We start from the raw sequence: 22,092 nt of genomic DNA, 5'->3' as shown, positions 1-22,092 counted from the left end.
CGAAACTACAGATTTCACCTGCAGAGGGTGAAAAGAATGGTGTGGTGAAATCTGCAGTTAGAGTATTGTAGACCACCTGAACAAATGAAATCTGGTTTTGGTGCACATATCCGTCTAATATGTCCAATAGCAGTCTACATTCTCATGGACCGCAACTCTGATATGCAGTAATTTGCCAGCATTGTAGGTGCTGGAACTTCCTTTCCCTCACTTTCTTGCATTCACTGCTCCTGCCATCATCCAGTGCTAAACTCAGCCTGCCTCTGTTATTTCTGTATACAGTTTGACAGGAGGCCAGAAAAAGACAGACTTGTCCCCTGCTGCATGCCGGGAGACCCCAGACCCACCCTCCTCTTCTAGCTGGGAGACACCCAGGTCTGGCCTCTGCTTCCAGCTGGGGGAATCCCTACACCCGACTTACGGCCAGGAAAATCCCCAGTCCCATCCTCCGCTTCTGACATGGAGACCCCCAGTCCTGCCCTCCGCTTCTGACATGGAGAACCCCAGTCCCACCCGCTGCTTCCGACATGGAGACCCCCAGTCCCGCCCTCCTTTTCTGACATGGAGACCCCCAGTCCCACCTGCTGCTTCTGACATGGAGACCCCCAGTCCTGCCCTCTGCTTCTGACATGGAGACCCCCCCCAGTCCTGCCCTCTGCTTCTGACATGGAGACCCCCCCCAGTCCTGCCCTCTGCTTCTGACATGGAGACCCCCCCCAGTCCTGCCCTCTGCTTCTGACATGGAGACCCCCCCCAGTCCTGCCCTCTGCTTCTGACATGGAGACCCCCCCAGTCCTGCCCTCTGCTTCTGACATGGAGACCCCCCCCAGTCCTGCCCTCTGCTTCTGACATGGAGACCCCCAGTCCCGCCCTCTGCTTCTGACATGGAGACCCCCAGTCCCGCCCTCTGCTTCTGACATGGAGACCCCCAGTCCCGCCCTCTGCTTCTGACATGGAGACCCCCAGTCCCGCCCTCTGCTTCTGACATGGAGACCCCCAGTCCCGCCCTCTGCTTCTGACATGGAGACCCCCAGTCCCGCCCTCTGCTTCTGACATGGAGACCCCCAGTCCCGCCCTCTGCTTCTGACATGGAGACCCCCAGTCCCGCCCTCTGCTTCTGACATGGAGACCCCCAGTCCCGCCCTCTGCTTCTGACATGGAGACCCCCAGTCCCGCCCTCTGCTTCTGACATGGAGACCCCCAGTCCCGCCCTCTGCTTCTGACATGGAGACCCCCAGTCCCGCCCTCTGCTTCTGACATGGAGACCCCCAGTCCCGCCCTCTGCTTCTGACATGGAGACCCCCAGTCCCGCCCTCTGCTTCTGACATGGAGACCCCCAGTCCCGCCCTCTGCTTCTGACATGGAGACCCCCAGTCCCGCCCTCTGCTTCTGACATGGAGACCCCCAGTCCCGCCCTCTGCTTCTGACATGGAGACCCCCAGTCCCGCCCTCTGCTTCTGACATGGAGACCCCCAGTCCCGCCCTCTGCTTCTGACATGGAGACCCCCAGTCCCGCCCTCTGCTTCTGACATGGAGACCCCCAGTCCCGCCCTCTGCTTCTGACATGGAGACCCCCAGTCCCGCCCTCTGCTTCTGACATGGAGACCCCCAGTCCCGCCCTCTTCTACTGACATGGAGACCCCCAGTCCCGCCCTCCTCTACTGACATGGAGACCCCCAGTCCCGCCCTCCTCTACGGACATGGAGACCCCCAGTCCCGCCCTCCGCTTCGGACATGGAGACCCCCAGTCCCGCCCTCCGCTTCGGACATGGAGACCCCCAGTCCCGCCCTCCGCTTCCGACATGGAGACCCCCAGTCCCGTCCTCCGCTTCCGACATGGAGACCCCCAGTCCCACCCTCTGCTTCTGACATGGAGACCCCCAGTCCCGCCCTCTGCTTCTGACATGGAGACCCCCAGTCCCGCCCTCTGCTTCTGACATGGAGACCCCCAGTCCCGCCCTCTGCTTCTGACATGGAGACCCCCAGTCCCGCCCTCTGCTTCTGACATGGAGACCCCCAGTCCCGCCCTCTGCTTCTGACATGGAGACCCCCAGTCCCGCCCTCTGCTTCTGACATGGAGACCCCCAGTCCCGCCCTCTGCTTCTGACATGGAGACCCCCAGTCCCGCCCTCTGCTTCTGACATGGAGACCCCCAATCCCGCCCTCTGCTTCTGACATGGAGACCCCCAGTCCCGCCCTCTGCTTCTGACATGGAGACCCCCAGTCCCGCCCTCTGCTTCTGACATGGAGACCCCCAGTCCCGCCCTCTGCTTCTGACATGGAGACCCCCAGTCCCGCCCTCTGCTTCTGACATGGAGACCCCCAGTCCCGCCCTCTGCTTCTGACATGGAGACCCCCAGTCCCGCCCTCTGCTTCTGACATGGAGACCCCCAGTCCCGCCCTCTGCTTCTGACATGGAGACCCCCAGTCCCGCCCTCTGCTTCTGACATGGAGACCCCCAGTCCCGCCCTCTGCTTCTGACATGGAGACCCCCAGTCCCGCCCTCTGCTTCTGACATGGAGACCCCCAGTCCCGCCCTCTGCTTCTGACATGGAGACCCCCAGTCCCGCCCTCTGCTTCTGACATGGAGACCCCCAGTCCCGCCCTCTGCTTCTGACATGGAGACCCCCAGTCCCGCCCTCTGCTTCTGACATGGAGACCCCCAGTCCCGCCCTCTGCTTCTGACATGGAGACCCCCAGTCCCGCCCTCTGCTTCTGACATGGAGACCCCCAGTCCCGCCCTCTGCTTCTGACATGGAGACCCCCAGTCCCGCCCTCTGCTTCTGACATGGAGACCCCCAGTCCCGCCCTCTGCTTCTGACATGGAGACCCCCAGTCCCGCCCTCTGCTTCTGACAAGGAGACCCCCAGTCCCGCCCTCTGCTTCTGACATGGAGACCCCCAGTCCCGCCCTCTGCTTCTGACATGGAGACCCCCAGTCCCGCCCTCTGCTTCTGACATGGAGACCCCCAGTCCCGCCCTCTGCTTCTGACATGGAGACCCCCAGTCCCGCCCTCTGCTTCTGACATGGAGACCCCCAGTCCCGCCCTCTGCTTCTGACATGGAGACCCCCAGTCCCGCCCTCTGCTTCTGACATGGAGACCCCCAGTCCCGCCCTCTGCTTCTGACAAGGAGACCCCCAGTCCCGCCCTCTGCTTCTGACATGGAGACCCCCAGTCCCGCCCTCTGCTTCTGACATGGAGACCCCCAGTCCCGCCCTCTGCTTCTGACATGGAGACCCCCAGTCCCGCCCTCTGCTTCTGACATGGAGACCCCCAGTCCCGCCCTCTGCTTCTGACATGGAGACCCCCAGTCCCGCCCTCCGCTTCTGACATGGAGACCTCCAGTCCCGCCCTCCGCTTCTGACATGGAGACCCCCCCCCCCCCAGTCCTGCCCTCTGCTTCTGACATGGAGACCCCCAGTCCCGCCCTCTGCTTCTGACATGGAGACCCCCCAGTCCCGCCCTCCGCTTCTGACATTGACGTGGAGACCCCCAGTCCCATCCTCCGCTTCTGACATGGAGACCCCCAGTCCTGCCCTCCTCTACTGACATGGAGACCCCCAGTCCCGCCCTCCTCTACTGACATGGAGACCCCCAGTCCCGCCCTCATCTACTGACATGGAGACCCCCAGTCCCGTCCTCCGCTTCCGACATGGAGACCCCCAGTCCCGTCCTCCGCTTCCGACATTGACGTGGAGACCCCCAGTCCCATCCTCCGCTTCTGACATGGAGACCCCCAGTCCCGCCCTCTGCTTCTGACATGGAGACCCCCAGTCCCGCCCTCCTTTTCTGACATGGAGACCCCCAGTCCCACCTGCTGCTTCTGACATGGAGACCCCCAGTCCTGCCCTCTGCTTCTGACATGGAGACCCCCCCCAGTCCTGCCCTCTGCTTCTGACATGGAGACCCCCCCCAGTCCTGCCCTCTGCTTCTGACATGGAGACCCCCCCCAGTCCTGCCCTCTGCTTCTGACATGGAGACCCCCCCAGTCCTGCCCTCTGCTTCTGACATGGAGACCCCCCCAGTCCTGCCCTCTGCTTCTGACATGGAGACCCCCCCCAGTCCTGCCCTCTGCTTCTGACATGGAGACCCCCAGTCCCGCCCTCTGCTTCTGACATGGAGACCCCCAGTCCCGCCCTCTGCTTCTGACATGGAGACCCCCAGTCCCGCCCTCTGCTTCTGACATGGAGACCCCCAGTCCCGCCCTCTGCTTCTGACATGGAGACCCCCAGTCCCGCCCTCTGCTTCTGACATGGAGACCCCCAGTCCCGCCCTCTGCTTCTGACATGGAGACCCCCAGTCCCGCCCTCTGCTTCTGACATGGAGACCCCCAGTCCCGCCCTCTGCTTCTGACATGGAGACCCCCAGTCCCGCCCTCTGCTTCTGACATGGAGACCCCCAGTCCCGCCCTCTGCTTCTGACATGGAGACCCCCAGTCCCGCCCTCTGCTTCTGACATGGAGACCCCCAGTCCCGCCCTCTGCTTCTGACATGGAGACCCCCAGTCCCGCCCTCTGCTTCTGACATGGAGACCCCCAGTCCCGCCCTCTGCTTCTGACATGGAGACCCCCAGTCCCGCCCTCTGCTTCTGACATGGAGACCCCCAGTCCCGCCCTCTGCTTCTGACATGGAGACCCCCAGTCCCGCCCTCTGCTTCTGACATGGAGACCCCCAGTCCCGCCCTCTGCTTCTGACATGGAGACCCCCAGTCCCGCCCTCTGCTTCTGACATGGAGACCCCCAGTCCCGCCCTCTGCTTCTGACATGGAGACCCCCAGTCCCGCCCTCTGCTTCTGACATGGAGACCCCCAGTCCCGCCCTCTGCTTCTGACATGGAGACCCCCAGTCCCGCCCTCTGCTTCTGACATGGAGACCCCCAGTCCCGCCCTCTGCTTCTGACATGGAGACCCCCAGTCCCGCCCTCTGCTTCTGACATGGAGACCCCCAGTCCCGCCCTCTGCTTCTGACATGGAGACCCCCAGTCCCGCCCTCTGCTTCTGACATGGAGACCCCCAGTCCCGCCCTCTGCTTCTGACATGGAGACCCCCAGTCCCGCCCTCTGCTTCTGACATGGAGACCCCCAGTCCCGCCCTCTGCTTCTGACATGGAGACCCCCAGTCCCGCCCTCTGCTTCTGACATGGAGACCCCCAGTCCCGCCCTCTGCTTCTGACATGGAGACCCCCAGTCCCGCCCTCTGCTTCTGACATGGAGACCCCCAGTCCCGCCCTCTGCTTCTGACATGGAGACCCCCAGTCCCGCCCTCTGCTTCTGACATGGAGACCCCCAGTCCCGCCCTCTGCTTCTGACATGGAGACCCCCAGTCCCGCCCTCTGCTTCTGACATGGAGACCCCCAGTCCCGCCCTCTGCTTCTGACATGGAGACCCCCAGTCCCGCCCTCTGCTTCTGACATGGAGACCCCCAGTCCCGCCCTCTGCTTCTGACATGGAGACCCCCAGTCCCGCCCTCTGCTTCTGACATGGAGACCCCCAGTCCCGCCCTCTGCTTCTGACATGGAGACCCCCAGTCCCGCCCTCTGCTTCTGACATGGAGACCCCCAGTCCCGCCCTCTGCTTCTGACATGGAGACCCCCAGTCCCGCCCTCTGCTTCTGACATGGAGACCCCCAGTCCCGCCCTCTGCTTCTGACATGGAGACCCCCAGTCCCGCCCTCTGCTTCTGACATGGAGACCCCCAGTCCCGCCCTCTGCTTCTGACATGGAGACCCCCAGTCCCGCCCTCTGCTTCTGACATGGAGACCCCCAGTCCCGCCCTCTGCTTCTGACATGGAGACCCCCAGTCCCGCCCTCTGCTTCTGACATGGAGACCCCCAGTCCCGCCCTCTGCTTCTGACATGGAGACCCCCAGTCCCGCCCTCTGCTTCTGACATGGAGACCCCCAGTCCCGCCCTCTGCTTCTGACATGGAGACCCCCAGTCCCGCCCTCTGCTTCTGACATGGAGACCCCCAGTCCCGCCCTCTGCTTCCGACATGGAGACCCCCAGTCCCGTCCTCCGCTTCCGACATGGAGACCCCCAGTCCCGTCCTCCGCTTCCGACATTGACGTGGAGACCCCCAGTCCCATCCTCCGCTTCTGACATGGAGACCCCCAGTCCTGCCCTCCTCTACTGACATGGAGACCCCCAGTCCCGCCCTCCTCTACTGACATGGAGACCCCCAGTCCCGTCCTCCGCTTCCGACATGGAGACCCCCAGTCCCGTCCTCCGCTTCCGACATGGAGACCCCCAGTCCCGTCCTCCGCTTCCGACATGGAGACCCCCAGTCCCGTCCTCCGCTTCCGACATGGAGACCCCCAGTCCCGTCCTCCGCTTCTGACATGGAGACCCCCAGTCCCACCCTCTGCTTCTGACATGGAGACCCCCAGTCCCGCCCTCTGCTTCTGACATGGAGAACCCCAGTGCCGCCCTCTGCTTCTGACATGGAGAACCCCAGTGCCGCCCTCCGCTTCCGACATGGACACCCCGCCGGCCCACTCCGGTGGTTAAGCTACTAGATGTGGATTACACCTGACAGCAAGCAGTGGACAGCAGGGAGAAACCTGGTGGTCCTCACTTTTCAGCTGGTTTTCTGGGGGTTATGACAACAGACTGTCTATCACATTATCTCACAGATCGGCAGGTGTCGGGGCTGAGTACGGTTTACTGAGACGTTCCCTAATCTTACTTCCTATGTCTTCACTTATCTTCTAAGCGAGTAATTGAGCACTAATGTGAGACGCCCCTGCACCCATGTATCCCATCAGTAAGTGAAGTGGGGGTGATCCCGTGAAGCAGACGCCTGCTCGGCCTGCTCGCCCCCCCCCCCCGTACCCCCCGGCTCTCAGCTTCATGGAGGGGGCTGTTCCTGCAAAACAAGCCTTCGATTCATTCCACTTGTAAACATGCAGTGTGATGACGGCGGGGCGGATTGTGGGGCGAGGGGCCTATCGGGCTCCGGGGGGAGGCAGTCACTTGTCAGACCTGGTCGGGATAAATGCACTGCTGAGGATGGTGTGACAGGTCCTAGTACAGCAATGTCCTGGCATCTGCTCTGCAAGCATCTGATGAGATATCGGGCCATGAAGCCACATGCAAAATAGCCTGGAAGTGCAGGTGGGGTCGTGCCGCTGTATACGGAGCCCAACACCCTCCTCCAAAGCACTACTGTCAGATAATAAACCCTGTGCCCAGGTTCAGTTTAAACAAACAGAAGGAAAAAAGCTTTTCTCACCTTCCTCAGGTCCAGTGCTGAGTCTCTTCTGCTCACTGCATCTGGTGCGGTCTGTAGCCAATCAGTGAGCTCGGTGCTCAGGTCACTAGGCGGAACACACTGGCTACAGCCAATAGCAATCAGCTGTTCTGCGCAGCTTGTGCTGCCTACTGACCCGAGCTCACTGATTGGTTGCAGCACTGTCCATGTGACATTAGCTCTGCCAACCATAAGGCACTAGGAGCAGAGACTGAGTTCTGGACCTGGGGAGGGTGTGAAGAGCTGAGTTTTTATTTTTCATAAGCTGCTCTTGGCGATGGGTTTTTGGATACCGGAAAACCCCCTTTTAAAAAAAAAATAATTACTTGCCTACTTCCCAATGTAAAAACGTGCGGCGTTACCTGTCATTGTAATCCTGCCTGTGATGATAATGAGCCTACTGAAAACATAGGAAGTGTGAGTCTAAAAATTCCCCAGTGGCCAGAGTGAAAATTGCAAGACTTTATTTTTAATTTTTTTATACACAAAAACCTGATTTCTAAACAGTAATTTTGTGGTGAAATCTTCCCCCTCCTAAGTATAAGTTGTAAGGTTCACGTTGACTTGATGAGTAGAAAGAACCTTTGTTTTACCTGGTCAGGACTAGATGGGGATGCAGAATTTAGGATAGAGGGTCCACAAAGAATCCGGAGATAAACCTCAGGCCGTTCTCTGGTGACACATTCCCTTTAAATGCATTTTCTTTTTCTTTTCTCAGCCGTCATTTCAGGGAATTCCATGCAGTTTTCGGTGACTCGCCTCATTATACCCACGTTGAATCACGTCGTGGTGTTTTGTTTTTTTTTGCTTTGCACCCACAGACTTGTACGTGTGATACGATGTAACGTGTGCTTCCCCTCTGTAATAATGAGGACTGTCAGCTTGTGATCCGTCCATTACTTTGGAGCTAAACATTGTCTTTTTTTCTTTTTTAATCAATCCCAGGTTGCAATAAAGATAATTGATAAGACCAAGTTGGATGATGAAAACCTGAAGAAAATTTTCCGAGAAGTTCAGATCATGAAGATGCTTATCCACCCCCATATTATTCGACTGTATCAGGTATGTCATTAAATATATCAGACAGAATGGAAAGAAAACGGGAAATCGTGTTCCGTCTTCTGGCCGGTCATTGCGTTATATATTTACGGGTGTAATCATGGGTGGCACACCGTCCTACACTCCGGCGCCCTTACAGTTCCGCAGTCATGTTATTGTGGGGTCCTGATGGGCTGCCTGACAGCAGGGGGTCCGCTGAAAGCCCCCATACCTGCTATGTCTGTACTCCTGGGTTTTGTAGGAATTATGTAACATAGCCTATATTGTAGATCAGGATTTTATTTTCAGATAACACATTTGGCTCCGTCTTCCTCCCGAGAGTCCTGTGTTTATAGAGTAGCCAATAAAACGCGGAAGAGCTGCAGCCAATCATGGGGCAGGAGGGGTGTCTCAGACTACCATCGACTACCTGTAGGCAGTGTGTCTGAGCTGTAGTCATGGATCACAGCTCGGCCCTAATGGAGCTGAGGTATGGGAGAATATTAGTGACTAGTGATGAGCGAGCGTGCTGGGATAAGGTGTTATCTGAGCATGCTCCGGTGCTAACCGAGTGTCTTCAACGTGCTCGAAAAATATGTGCGTGTCTCACGGCTAACAAACAGGGAATCCCTGCTTGTGTTGTGGCTGTCTTACAGCTGCGGGGACTGGAACATATTTTTCGAGGATGCCGAAGACCGTGTTGGCACCGGAGCATGCTTAGATAACACCTTATCCCAGCACTCTCGCTCATCACTATTAATGACGTAGAGAAGGCCAGGTCTGGACTCTGTTGCCCCCATATCTACCCAGTATACAACGTAAAACATCCTGCCTGTAATTTTTTTTTTTTTTTTTAAGCCTTTGACATTGCAAAAAAAAGTTGTGAACCTCTTTCCTTTTTATTCTCTTGCTGGAAGTGGCAACAGGAAAGTGAGGAAACAGCCGAGAAGGCAAAAATGGGTGTTTTATTTTATTTTTAAAGAACCAATGAATTGGGAAGTGGTTTTTTTCAACAGATGCAAAAGAGAGAGCACTAGTTTGTGTTCTGTCCCACGTCCCGTCCTGCCTGCGATGACTGCCCCCGCAGAGGATAAAGGGGAATTGCAGCTTTAGCGATGGCTGTGGTCGTACAGTCATTACTTACATTGATTATTTCCAGTGACAAAACTCTGTCCTCGTCTTGTGGTGGAAGCACAGGAGCGCGGCTTCTTCTGACTCACCCTCACCTGTGACGAGCCGCGCTCCTGTGTGCATCTCACATGACCGGGACAGGATTTTTTTTTTATTTCACAGGGAGCAGCGTTCCTGAAAGCTACTTACTGGCTGAAATCAAGTAGAAGAAGGGAAAGAAAACGACCGACCAAAACATCCCAATATAATATATAAATAGTAATTTATTAAAAATGGTAATAGCAACAGCAGGAGTATCAGTACAATGGTACAAAAAATATTTATTAAAATCATAAATAAAAAACGGAGAACAAGGGCACATACCCAGGATGTATATTGGTGTGAGAAGGAAGAAAAAAGAAAAAAAGTTCAATACAATATGCTGGTAATTATATGGGGAGACTCAAGCACAAATAATACTAGTGTGAGTCCAATTGTGAAAAATTAGTACAGTGCCAGTGCAATTCCTAATGCTTTTAAACCATTATAGGGCAAGTCCCCATATATAACGTAGTATACATAAACGTATTCATATCATAGTGGACCCATGTGCAATAAGACACTTCATGATGTAAGGCAGTGTTCCCCAACTCCGGTCCTCAAGAGCCACCAACAGGTCATGTTTTCAGGATTTCCTTAGTATTGCAAAGGTGATGGGATTATTGCCTGTGCAGGTGATGCAATTATCACCTGGGCAATACTAAGGAAATCCTGAAAACATGACCTGTTGGTGGGTCTTGAGGACCGGGGTTGGGGAACACTGATGTAGGGCATAGTAAAATCAAATCGATATATTAATGTAGTGAACTTACATAGCATTGGCGTTCCTTCATCCGAGTGGCGTCCACCCTGACGCGCGTTTCGGCTTTCGAAGGCGCAAGCCGAAACACGCGTCAGGGTGGACGCCGCTCGTATGAAGGAGCGCCATTGCTATGTAAGTTCGCTACATTAATATATCGATTTGACTTTACTATGCCCTTACATCATGAAGTGCCTTATTGCACATGGGTCCACAATGATATGAATACGTTTATGTATACTACGATTTATATGGGGACGTGTCCTATAATGGTTTAAAAGCGTTAGGAATTGCACTGGCACTGTATTATTTTTCACAATTGGACTCACACTATTATTATTTGTGCTTGAGTCTCCCCATATAATTACCAGCATATTGTATTGAACTTTTTTCTTTTTTCTTCCTTCTCACACCAATATACATCCTGGGTATGTGTCCTTGTTCTCTGTTTTTTATTTATGATTTTAATAAATATTTTTTGTACCATTGTACTGATACTCCTGCTGTTGCTATTACTATTTTTAATAAATTACTATTTATATCTTATATTGGGACGTTTTGGTCGGTCGTTTTCTTTCCACTCTTCTACTTATTAGGTTTTTACCGACTGTCCCTCCTTTATATAAGTCCGGTCTGTTGGGTCACAATTTTGGTAACACTGGTCATATGTATGGTAGACTTATATAGACCCATTTAGAGACCTTATAAATATTTCCTTGTTAAATCTATTTTACTTGCTGAAATCATAGTGTCACTTTAACCCCTTTCTGCCATCAGACGGAATAGTACGTCCGATGGCAGAACCCCCGCTTTGATGCCGGCTCCGGCGGTGAGCCCGCATCAAAGCCGGGACATGTCAGCTGTCTCTGACAGCGGCATTTAACAAGCGCTTTTGGCCGGAAATATGCACAACGCTGACCCCCGTCACATGATCGGGGGTCATCTGTGCGTCGTCATAGCAACCCGAGGTCTCCAGACCTCTATGGTTGTTGATGCCAGATTGCTGTTAGCACCACCCTGTGGTCGGTGCTCATAGCAATGCTGTAATTCAGCTACATAGAGGTGATCTGAACATCGCTCCTACGTAGCAGAGCCCATCAGGCTATATGGTAGCTTCTAGCCTCCCATGGAGGCTATTGAAGCATGGCAAAAGTAAAAAAAAAAAAAAATTTCAAAAAATATGAAAAAAAAAAAAGTTTAAATCACCTTTCGCCCCATTCAAAAAATAAAAATAAAAATAATGAAACCTACACATTTGGTATCGCTGCGTACAGAATCGCTCGATCTATCAATAAAAGAAAAAAGGATTAACCTGATCGCTAAACGGCATAGCGAAATATAATAAAACCGCCAGAATTACGTTTTTTTTGGTCGATGCGACATTGCATTAAAATGCAATAATGGGTGATCAAGAGAACATATCTGCACCAAATTGGTATAATTAAAAACGTCAACTTGGAACGCAAAAAATAAGCCCTTAACCAACCCCAGATCCTGAAAAATGGAGACGCTACGGGTCTCAGAAAATGGCGCAATTTTTTTTTTTTAAGCAAAGTTTGGAATTTATTTTCACCTCTTACATAAAAAAAAAAGAACCTGGACATGTTTGGTGTCTATGAACTCGTAATGACCTGGAGAATCATAATGGCAGGTCAGTTTTAGCATTTAATGAATCCAGCAAAAAAGTCAAACAAAAAACAAGTGTGGGATTGCACTTTTTTTGCAATTTCACCGCACTTGTAATTTTTTTCTGTTTTCTAGTACACGACATGGTAAAACCAATGATGTCGTTCAAAAGTACAACTCGTCCCGCAAGAAATAATGCCTCACACAGCCATATTGATGGACAATGTGAAAAGTTATGGCTCTGGGAAGGAGGGGAGCGAAAAACGAAAACGCAAAACTGAGAAAAGCTCTGGTCATTAAGGGGTTAAGGACAGATGCACATATTGAGGATTTTCCACATCAAAATGTTTCATGTGCATTTTGTTGTGAATTTCACCCCATGCATTGCAATAGTAAAGTGAATAAAATCTGCACAAAAAAACTACTTTCTACAGATTGTAAAATCTGCTCAGCAGGATAATGTCTGCAGTCTGCTGGTGCTGTGTTACGCTGGGACCTTCATCAGTCCCGAACTGTAAGGCCATGTGCACACGTTCAGTATTTTTCGCATTTTTTTTCGCGTTTTTTCGCTATAAAAACGTGATAAAAACGCGAAAAAAACGCTTACATATGCCTCCCATTATTTTCAGTGTATTCCGCATTTCTTGTGCAAATGTTGCATTTTTTTCCGCGAAAAAAATCGCATCGCGGAAAAAAAAGCTACATGTTCATTAAATTTGCGGAATTGCGGGGATTCCGCACACCTAGGAATGCATTGATCTGCTTACTTCCCTCACGGGGCTGTGCACACCATGTGGGAAGTAAGCAGATCATGTGCGGTTGGTACCCAGGGTGGAGGAGTGGAGACTCTCCTCCACGGACTGGGCACCGTATAATTGGTAAAAAAAAAAAGAATTAAAATAAAAAATAGTCATATACTCACCTTCGAAGGCCCCCGGAGTCTTCCAGCCTCTCAGCGGTGCATGCTCTCTTCCGTTCCTATAGATGCTCTGTGTGAAGGACCTTCCGTGACGTCGCGGTCACATGACCGTGATGACGTCATCGAAGGTCCTGCACACACCATCTATAGGAACGGAAGCCGCTGAGGAGATCGGCTGTCTGCAGAGGGTGAGTATAACCATTTTTTTATTTTTTTTAACATATCTTTTTACTATTGATGCTGCATAAGCAGCATCTATAGTAAAAAGTTGGTCACACTTGTCAAACACTATGTTTGACAAGTGTGACCAACCTGTCAGTCAGTTTTCCAAGCGATGCTACAGATCGCTTGGAAAACTTTAGCACTCTGCAAGCTAATTTCGCATGCAAAATGCTAAAAAAAAAAGCGAAAAAAAAACGGGGAAAAAAACACAAAAAAAACCATGCGGATTTCTTGCAGAAAATTTCCGGTTTTCTTCAGGAAATTTCTGCAAGAAATCCTGACATGTGCACATACCCTAAGTCTTCAGCTCTTCATACCCTTTAGTTTTCCCATACATGGCACAGCTCCGGCCCCCCGGGCATGCCACAATCGGCCCTATTGACTTAAGCTGCACTGCAACTGGTGGCTGGGAATTCAGTAACGTAGAGAAAAGTCTGTAAAGCAGCGCTGACGACCCCCTATTCTTAGAATCACGGGGGTCCTAAAGGTGGGACCCCCACCGAGCTGTAAGTGATGTTGGAGAACTTTATGGGCCAGGCTTTATTTGCCACTTCTGCAAGCTGTTTTGTGGGTTGAAGGGGTAAAATGTCTCCTTTTGGAGAGTTCCAAGTCAGTGTAAGGAGACTTATAGGCCATGCAATGCTCCTCTGGAATTTCAATATACAGATAGTCTCTTCAGAGAGGAAAAGGCTTGGAACTCTAATGCCACCTATTGGGGTGGTAATCCTAAACGTCAAAATCAACTTTTTAAAGGGAATCAGTCACCCGTTGATTTTTGCTACTCCATCTGAGAGCAGCATGATTTTTTGGAGAAAGAGCCTGATTCCAGCAGTGTCACTGCCACATGACATGGGATAAGAAGCCAAAACCTGAAACTCCAAGAAACTTTTAAAGGTTTTATTTTGACTTTTAAGATTGCTACATCCAAAACGTGGCGCTAAAGTTCAACGCCCGTGGCTCCCGTTGCCTGCGGCTCCCTGGACCCGCGGGTCCCTTGGCCTGCAGCTTCCGTTGACCTGGGCCCGCAGCTCCTGTTGCCCACGGCCCGCCTCCCACTCTTATACTGTCAGGTGGGAGTACTCCTATAGGTTTTTGGGCCATGAACTCTTGGTAAGTTGCCCCGTGGTGATGCAGTTACGATTTACTGACTCCGATACTGATGTCAGTCTGGTCTGTAGGTGCTGCAGGGCTCGGTAGGTGCCGCGGGGCTCGGTAGGTGCCGCAGGGGTAGGTGCCGCGCGCCGGTAGGTGCCGCAGGGGTAGGTCCCCAGGGGGCTCGGTAGGGGCCGCAGGGCTCGGTAGGGGCCGCGGGGCTCGGTAGGTGCTGCAGGGCTCCGACTTCACTGTATATTTAGGGCAGTCCCATTGCCGAGAGCGTGGAGTCCATTGTTCCTTCTACATCTTCTTTACCATCTGCCTTTATCTTTCTGCTACAGGTGATGGAGACGGAGCGGATGATCTACCTGGTGACGGAATATGCCAGCGGAGGGGAGATATTCGGTAAGTGGATTAGAGAAATGCACCTGGACGGCCGTCTCACATCTGAACTTTATGAGCTTTATGGCTCCAGGGATTTTTATATTCGCACACAAAAATGAGCTCAGACCCGCGGCAGCAGCGTGCCTGTCAGCGTGTAGCCCTCCTCACGAGTAGGGGAAGGGTTAATTGGGCCGCGTGACTGTGAATGAGATACGGGTCCGCCGTGCATGCAGCAGCCTGACGCTGTAAACAGGATGTATCGTGTGTGTGTGGGAGTCATAACATCATTTAACCCTTCCTTTTCTATCAGGTGGGATTACACTGGGGGGATAATATTGGGGTTTGTCGTCGTCGTGCATTGTTGCCCCTAATCGCCAGAACGAATTTCACTCGTCACTGCAGGGGATTAAGAAATCAAGGGGATTAAAAGTGAAAACATTGAACCTCTTGCAGAATGTCCTAATTTCTGGAGGTGTTAGGGGAGATCCCGTTGCCCCCTTTTTTTGGCAGTACATCCTGTTCTGAGCCCTTTTTTGTCAGCACAGCTCCCCTGCCTCCGTTGCCCCCTCCTCCTTTCTGTCCAAATAGTCTAGCATTGGAGAAACATGTTGGTTTCCTTGCATTCCTCCATCCGCCGCCCCTATAAATAGGTCTCCTCTCCTCCATCAGCTTCCTTCCCAAAGACCAGGACGATTCTCGCTTATACCCTGAAGTGGGTCAGGGGCAAAAGGGACCTCCATTGTTTAAAGTGCAAGGTCGGGTCGGCCTCCAGGACCCATAAGACTCAGACGATAATGCCACTTTACAGTGATTTCACAATACCCCCTAGGTTTCAATACCTGTTGAGGCTGATGTGCTTACTTTACTTATCCATGTCAGAACAGCTGTGTGATCCTTTTTTACAGTTTTCCTTTCAGTCACCTCCCACCTAGTCTGAGTTGGCAGCTCCTCAGAGTCCCTCCTCCCTGCTGAGGTCCCTAATTGCTCAGTACAAGCTGCAGCTGTCAGGCTGGGTGGTTGGAGGCTAAATACTGCTGCACTCAGTAGCTCTCTCAGTTCTTTAGCTGCACTTATAAAATGCTCATTAGGAAAGCAGGATTATACAGCCGTTCTGAAATGGACACACAACGTAAGTTCCCCGGCCCCATCAGGTCTAACAGATCTCTTTAATAATTTATACAGTGAAAGTGCGCCCGGTGTCTTGGTCCGTGTCGTAGGCTTGCCTGGAGTGGGAGGCTGTGTGTGATCTCCTGACCTTCAGGGCAGACCTGCGGGCACAAGTCTTGGTGATCGGTGGGACCCGATCTGATCTCTAACAGTTTTGGTCGTCCTGTTAGTTTCGCTTGTTTCCGACTCCTCGATTGATGGAAATTCATGTTTTTTCTGGGTGTGTTGGCGATCCTCTGGATGTGACAGCCGTCACAGTGCTGCTACCGACACGCGGAGTCTCTGGTGCAGCCCCAGATATCAGGCCCATCCAGTTCTGTGCCCTGAAGCCACGCGCGTTATTCAGTGCCATGCCGGTGTATGACACGTGATGACAGATCTGTGTTCAGGAAATTTACTTTTTATTTTTTTACTACTGACTTGTACTGAATTTTTCACCTTTTTTTTTGCAACAAGGAACTGTTTGAGCGAGACGTCTAATCCAATCGTATACAGATATTCGGTGCATAGGATGTGGCAATGTAAAATAAAGGAAAGCTCCGCATACAAGATGTGCTGGGAGGAGACTCCCGCCGCGTCTGCGGACCTCCATGCACCCTGCCTATTCCAAGAGGGGCTCCTGCAGACTTCTATACCCCAGATGCCGTCCTGTAGTCTTAGGCCATGAACATTTCTGCAATTTAGATTATAGTGACTTGTGTGTGGTTGCAGCAAACGGCGAGTTACAACACAACCCCATTCACTGACACTGTGTTGCGGCGTAACAAAGGTATAGTGAATACCGCACCCACTCCATGTTTGTCATGGGCAATAGTGGCTGCGTAGCCCCAACCTTAGACGGGGTGTCCGCTACAGAACAACCCCGTATGAACGTCCCCGATGTGCTGTATAAAATTATAGAAACTTAGCTGAGCCCTGCATCCCCGGTGATCTTGTGGCTGTAGTACTTGACTTTCTGAGAACATTGGTAAGGAATCGTCCTCCACGGTACTATTGGTATTCCTTTCTCTTTACTGTATAGAATACCTTGGAATTTACATCTTTTTTCCCTTTCCGCTTACCCCCTTCCATCCGCCCCTCCCCGTCCACCCGTTTTGCTATCAAGTGGGTGTTCTGATTTTCCTCTCTAGCAATCCTACAAGCAGCTCTCACTGAAATGTTGCTTGGTTTTCCAGACCTTATCTTGACCTCCACTGTTCCTGGTAGCTGCCATTTCTTACTTACATTTCCAACTGAGGAAAATACAACTTCAAAATGCTTTTCCATCTTCTTATATCCTTCTCCTGCTTTGTGGGCCTCCACCATTCTCAGAGTGCCAGGCAGCTGCTTAGAAGAACCCAGGCCTTCTGTGTCTTGGCACAAGGATAGAGGAGGCTGGGTTTTTATAAAGCCGGGAAATTTGCATCACCTGGCCTTTCCTAACAATGATAGTGAACAAGCCACAACCTTAACAGGGTACTGTCTCACAGTGGCACTTTGGTCGCTACGACGGCACGATCCGTGACGTTGCAGCGTCGCTTCATTATCGCTCCAGCGTCGTAGACTGCGGTCACACTTTGCAATGCACGGCGCTGGAGCGATAATTTCATGACGTATTTGCGATGTAGAAGCCGTTGGTTACTGTGCGCACATCGTATACAACCTTTGTTACACGCTGCGATCATGCCGCCACAGCGGGACACTTGACGACGAAAGAAAGTTTCAAACGATCTGCTACGACGTACGATTCTCAGCGGGGTCCCTGATCACAGTAGCGTGTCAGACACAGCGAGATCGTATGGATATCGCTGGAACGTCACGGATCGTACCGTCGTAGCGACCAAAGTGCCACTGTGAGACAGTACCCTAAATAAGGTCTGAAATCTTGGTCAAAGTTATCTGTGCACACAAATCTCCAAGGGTGCCCAAAAATACCAAGGAAATTTGTCATCTTTAGCTTTAGGCCATTTAGAGATCATTTAATCTTCAACTTAATTAACTGTTCACAATAAGAGTAATTTTGACCAGGGGTGCCTAGATTTTTACATACCACTGTAAATGCTGTGATATGTCTGGGTCTATATATTCATCAGCAGATCTGTACAGTGTAGACTTTTTTTGTAGATGTGTATCCCATTTAAAATGCTCACTTCTCTTCGACCCTTGTTATCATGTCAGCAATTAATCAGTCGCTCGTTCGACCACTGATCCTGCTCTAAAATCATTGTCGGCAGCTCAACTCCTCATTAAAGCAGAGGATGTGCTGCCGACAATATCCCTCGTGTATGGAGAAGGACTCATGAACTTTTAGGCTGCAGTCTCGTTAGTTAACTACTTTTCTAATTATTCCTATAACAAGTGATGAATAATCGGACAGTGTAGTCCTCTCTTTTGGCCTGTGGGGGTCAGCATTGCCATTACCTGCAACCGAAAATCCACCAGCGTGATAGTCAAAAGTTCGTCATGTTGCTGGTGGTATCACAGCCCCATTGACTGTCTATAGATGTGATGTGACTTCTCGCAGCCAGTGCCAAAGTAGAACGCAAGCCTAAGAGTTCCTGCCTGTTACCCCAGGGTTATCCTGCATCATGCACTTCCGCATAGGCAATGCACGGTGCCCATGATGCGCGGTGCCCATGATGCGCGGTGCCCATGATGCGCGGTGCCCATGATGCGCGGTGCCCATGATGCGCGGTGCCCATGATGCGCGGTGCCCATGATGCGCGGTGCCCATGATGCGCGGTGCCCATGTCCTGATCTATAGGATAAGATGTGCCCGATACCTGCTGACCATGCAGGGTGGTAACTGTTACTTGCTCGCCATCACCTGACCGTCCTTTTTTGCATTACAGATCACCTTGTGGCTCACGGGCGGATGGCAGAGAAAGAAGCGCGCAAGAAGTTTAAGCAGATTGTCGCCGCCGTCCACTTCTGTCACTGTAGGAATATCGTGCACCGAGATCTGAAGGCTGAGAATTTATTGCTTGATGCAAACCTCAATATCAAGATTGCCGGTGAGTGGCCAAAAATCACAATGAAATGTGGCTACCCTCCCCACAGCTGCATTTGTAGACCTCACCGACATTGCTCAGTTTTCACAAAGGGTGACGGTCAGAACCATGGTGAACCTGTATGAATCGCTCAGTCATCAGGAGCGCACCGCTCCTCTGCCTCCTGATATCCTGCTTGTCTGGGGGCAGAGAGCTCCTGATGATTGACGGGTCGGACCGGCAGCATCAGCTTTGCCACATCGGAGGAACAACGTGTCACTGAAGCTGACGATATCTAGCGATCCACCAAGCTTCACAAGCTGTAATGCAAAGCGCTTGTAAGCCCTGCACTCCTTACCTAATGGATCGGCCACTTCTGATAGACTGCAGCGGTGGCTGGTAACCGAGGTAATGAGCAGTAAACTATAAAATGTAAAGACCCCTCTGTTCCTGACAGTGGAGATGAATTTTAGTAAGCGGTACATTGCTTAGTTTTTACAAGCCCCCTGCAATGTTTCCCATTTGTGATGTTGAGGAAACTCCCTTTAAGATTTTATACACTCTTAAAACCATTGTTATTTCACCTGTCATGTGCGAATGCGACTGTTCTGGGGGGAATAATAGAAATATTGGGGGCTGAGGACTCGTAGAGTACTGACGAATACTACAAGAGATGGACGTGCGGTCACGGTCCCTGGGATCTGATGAGCGTGTGTCACCGATGACCCTACAGGTGCAGAACAGCAAAGGTAAATCATGGCTGGTAGGTTCAGGCAGACGGTGGTCCTGGATCCTGACAGTCATGTGCAGAGGATGAGGGTGGTGGGGGGTGATGGCACTGTAGGCAGGGGCCGCCGTTCCACAAGGAAGCCTGAGCCATGGCCTTCAACCCTCTTACCTCGTGGCTGCATTTTATTACATACCCGAGCACATAGGTTAGCAAAAAGATTTAGTTTTTTTTTTCTTCAGACACCGCGCCACCCTTGCGTATGGGTTGTGTTTGGAATTGCAGTTTAGTCCATTCAAGTGAATAAGGCCGAGCGGCAGAATTGCTCAACAAGAGCGATGCTTTCTCTCTGCACAAAAGTGGGCCCCCTTTTTTTTTGCTTCTAGATGCATTCCGTGGCCCGTCCACGTCTCCTATATAGTGGAGTGTGAAGGAAGTGACTGTTCCTGGGAATCCTGCGGATGAGTGCTGCTCCGGAGACGCTGCTGATCCTCCCATCTGCTGTTTGCTTTGGCAGCGGCTGAGCACAGTCATCTGATGAGTAGGATGGAAATGCTGATGTACTGTCAGGACCGCTGCTTGTTTTTCTGCTGCAGACCTCGGATGTGAACGTTAAACACTTTTTCTGATCCTTGTTTGTCTCAAACAAATCGCTCACTTCGCAGCACCCACAGTGCTGTCTGCCTTTAATGGCCGGCGTCCCCGCCTGTACCCATCCCAGTCCGAGTAAGGCCGGAAATTTTCCGTTGGTTTGACCCGGATATTTTTACAAGGAGTGAAATGTGTGGTGAACCGATGGGCGATGTATGATTTTAGGAGTCTTTCTGGATTAATCTCTTTGCATACTTTGGTTGCAGTTGAGACCCCCCCATACACACGCTGGATTGTCCGGGAGCGATCTCTCCTGAACCCACTTTTTTGGCACGGGACGTTCCTGCTTTCTCTGCCGCTGTCGTTTTGTTGGCTGCCTAACTACGCGCACAACATAATAGTCGGCCGCTGAAATTAAGCCCGACTCCCCTTCATCATCTATCTTCAAAGACTCTGCGGACGAGTGCCAAATCACAGAGCATCTCTGCTGCATTACCACGTCACTGAGCATCTCTGCTGCATTACCACGTCACTGAGCATCTCTGCTGCGGTTCCACGTCACTGAGCATCTCTGCTGCGGTTCCACGTCACAGAGCATCTCTGCTGCATTACCACGTCACAGAGCATCTCTGCTGCATTACCACGTCACAGAGCATCTCTGCTGCATTACCACGTGACAGAGCATCTCTGCTGCATTGTCACGTCAGAGTATCTCTGCTGCATTACCACGTCACAGAGTATCTCTGCTGCATTACCACGTCACAGAGTATCTCTGCTGCATTACCACGTCACAGAGTATCTCTGCTGCATTACCACGTCACAGAGTATCTCTGCTGCGGCGCCACGTCACTGAGCATCTCTGCTGCATTACCACGTCAGAGCATCTCTGCTGCATTGTCACGTCACAGTGCATCTCTGCTGCATTACCACGTCACAGAGTATCTGCTGCATTACCACGTCAGAGTATCTGCTGCATTACCACGTCACAGAGTGTCTCTGCTGCATTACCACGTCAGAGTATCTCTGCTGCATTACCACGTCACAGAGTATCTCTGCTGCATTACCACGTCACAGAGTATCTCTGCTGCATTACCACGTCAGAGTATCTCTGCTGCAGCCCCACGTCACAGAGTATCTCTGCTGCATTACCACGTCAGAGTATCTCTGCTGCAGCCCCACGTCACAGAGTATCTCTGCTGCATTACCACGTCAGAGTATCTCTGCTGCGGCGCCACGTCACTGAGCATCTCTGCTGCAGCCCCACGTCAGAGTATCTCTGCTGCAGCCCCACGTCAGAGTATCTCTGCTGCAGCCCCACGTCAGAGTATCTCTGCTGCAGCCCCACGTCAGAGTATCTCTGCTGCAGCCCCACGTCAGAGTATCTCTGCTGCAGCCCCACGTCAGAGTATCTCTGCTGCAGCCCCACGTCAGAGTATCTCTGCTGCAGCCCCACGTCAGAGTATCTCTGCTGCAGCCCCACGTCACAGAGTATCTCTGCTGCATTACCACGTCACAGAGTATCTCTGCTGCAGCCCCACGTCACAGAGTATCTCTGCTGCAGCCCCACGTCACAGAGTATCTCTGCTGCATTACCACGTCAGAGTATCTCTGCTGCAGCCCCACGTCACAGAGTATCTCTGCTGCATTACCACGTCAGAGTATCTCTGCTGCGGCGCCACGTCACTGAGCATCTCTGCTGCAGCCCCACGTCAGAGTATCTCTGCTGCAGCCCCACGTCAGAGTATCTCTGCTGCAGCCCCACGTCAGAGTATCTCTGCTGCAGCCCCACGTCAGAGTATCTCTGCTGCAGCCCCACGTCAGAGTATCTCTGCTGCAGCCCCACGTCAGAGTATCTCTGCTGCAGCCCCACGTCAGAGTATCTCTGCTGCAGCCCCACGTCAGAGTATCTCTGCTGCAGCCCCACGTCAGAGTATCTCTGCTGCATTGCCACGTCAGAGTATCTCTGCTGCATTGCCACGTCAGAGTATCTCTGCAGCCCCACGTCACAGAGTATCTGCTGCATTACCACGTCAGAGTATCTCTGCTGCATTGCCACGTCAGAGTATCTGCTGCATTGCCACGTCAGAGTATCTGCTGCATTGCCACGTCAGAGTATCTGCTGCATTGCCACGTCAGAGTAT

The 22,092-nt window shown here is 52.2% G+C and overlaps 1 protein-coding gene across 2 annotated transcripts in view; it reads left to right on the top strand.

The window, feature by feature from the left end:
• Positions 1–22,092, top strand: part of SIK3 (SIK family kinase 3) — a 129,282-nt gene that overhangs the window by 75,875 nt on the left and 31,315 nt on the right. For both annotated transcript variants that reach the window (XM_077249852.1, XM_077249851.1), the window contains exons 2-4: positions 8,190–8,306; positions 14,455–14,518; positions 18,496–18,657. In XM_077249852.1, the coding sequence (XP_077105967.1) occupies positions 8,265–8,306; positions 14,455–14,518; positions 18,496–18,657 (268 nt within the window). In that variant the 5' untranslated portion in view covers positions 8,190–8,264. The remainder of the gene's footprint in view (positions 1–8,189; positions 8,307–14,454; positions 14,519–18,495; positions 18,658–22,092) is intronic.

This window comes from Ranitomeya variabilis, chromosome 4 (assembly GCF_051348905.1).
Source record: "Ranitomeya variabilis isolate aRanVar5 chromosome 4, aRanVar5.hap1, whole genome shotgun sequence".
NCBI lineage: Eukaryota > Metazoa > Chordata > Amphibia > Anura > Dendrobatidae > Ranitomeya > Ranitomeya variabilis.
This window is presented reverse-complemented; position numbering and strand designations above follow the sequence as displayed.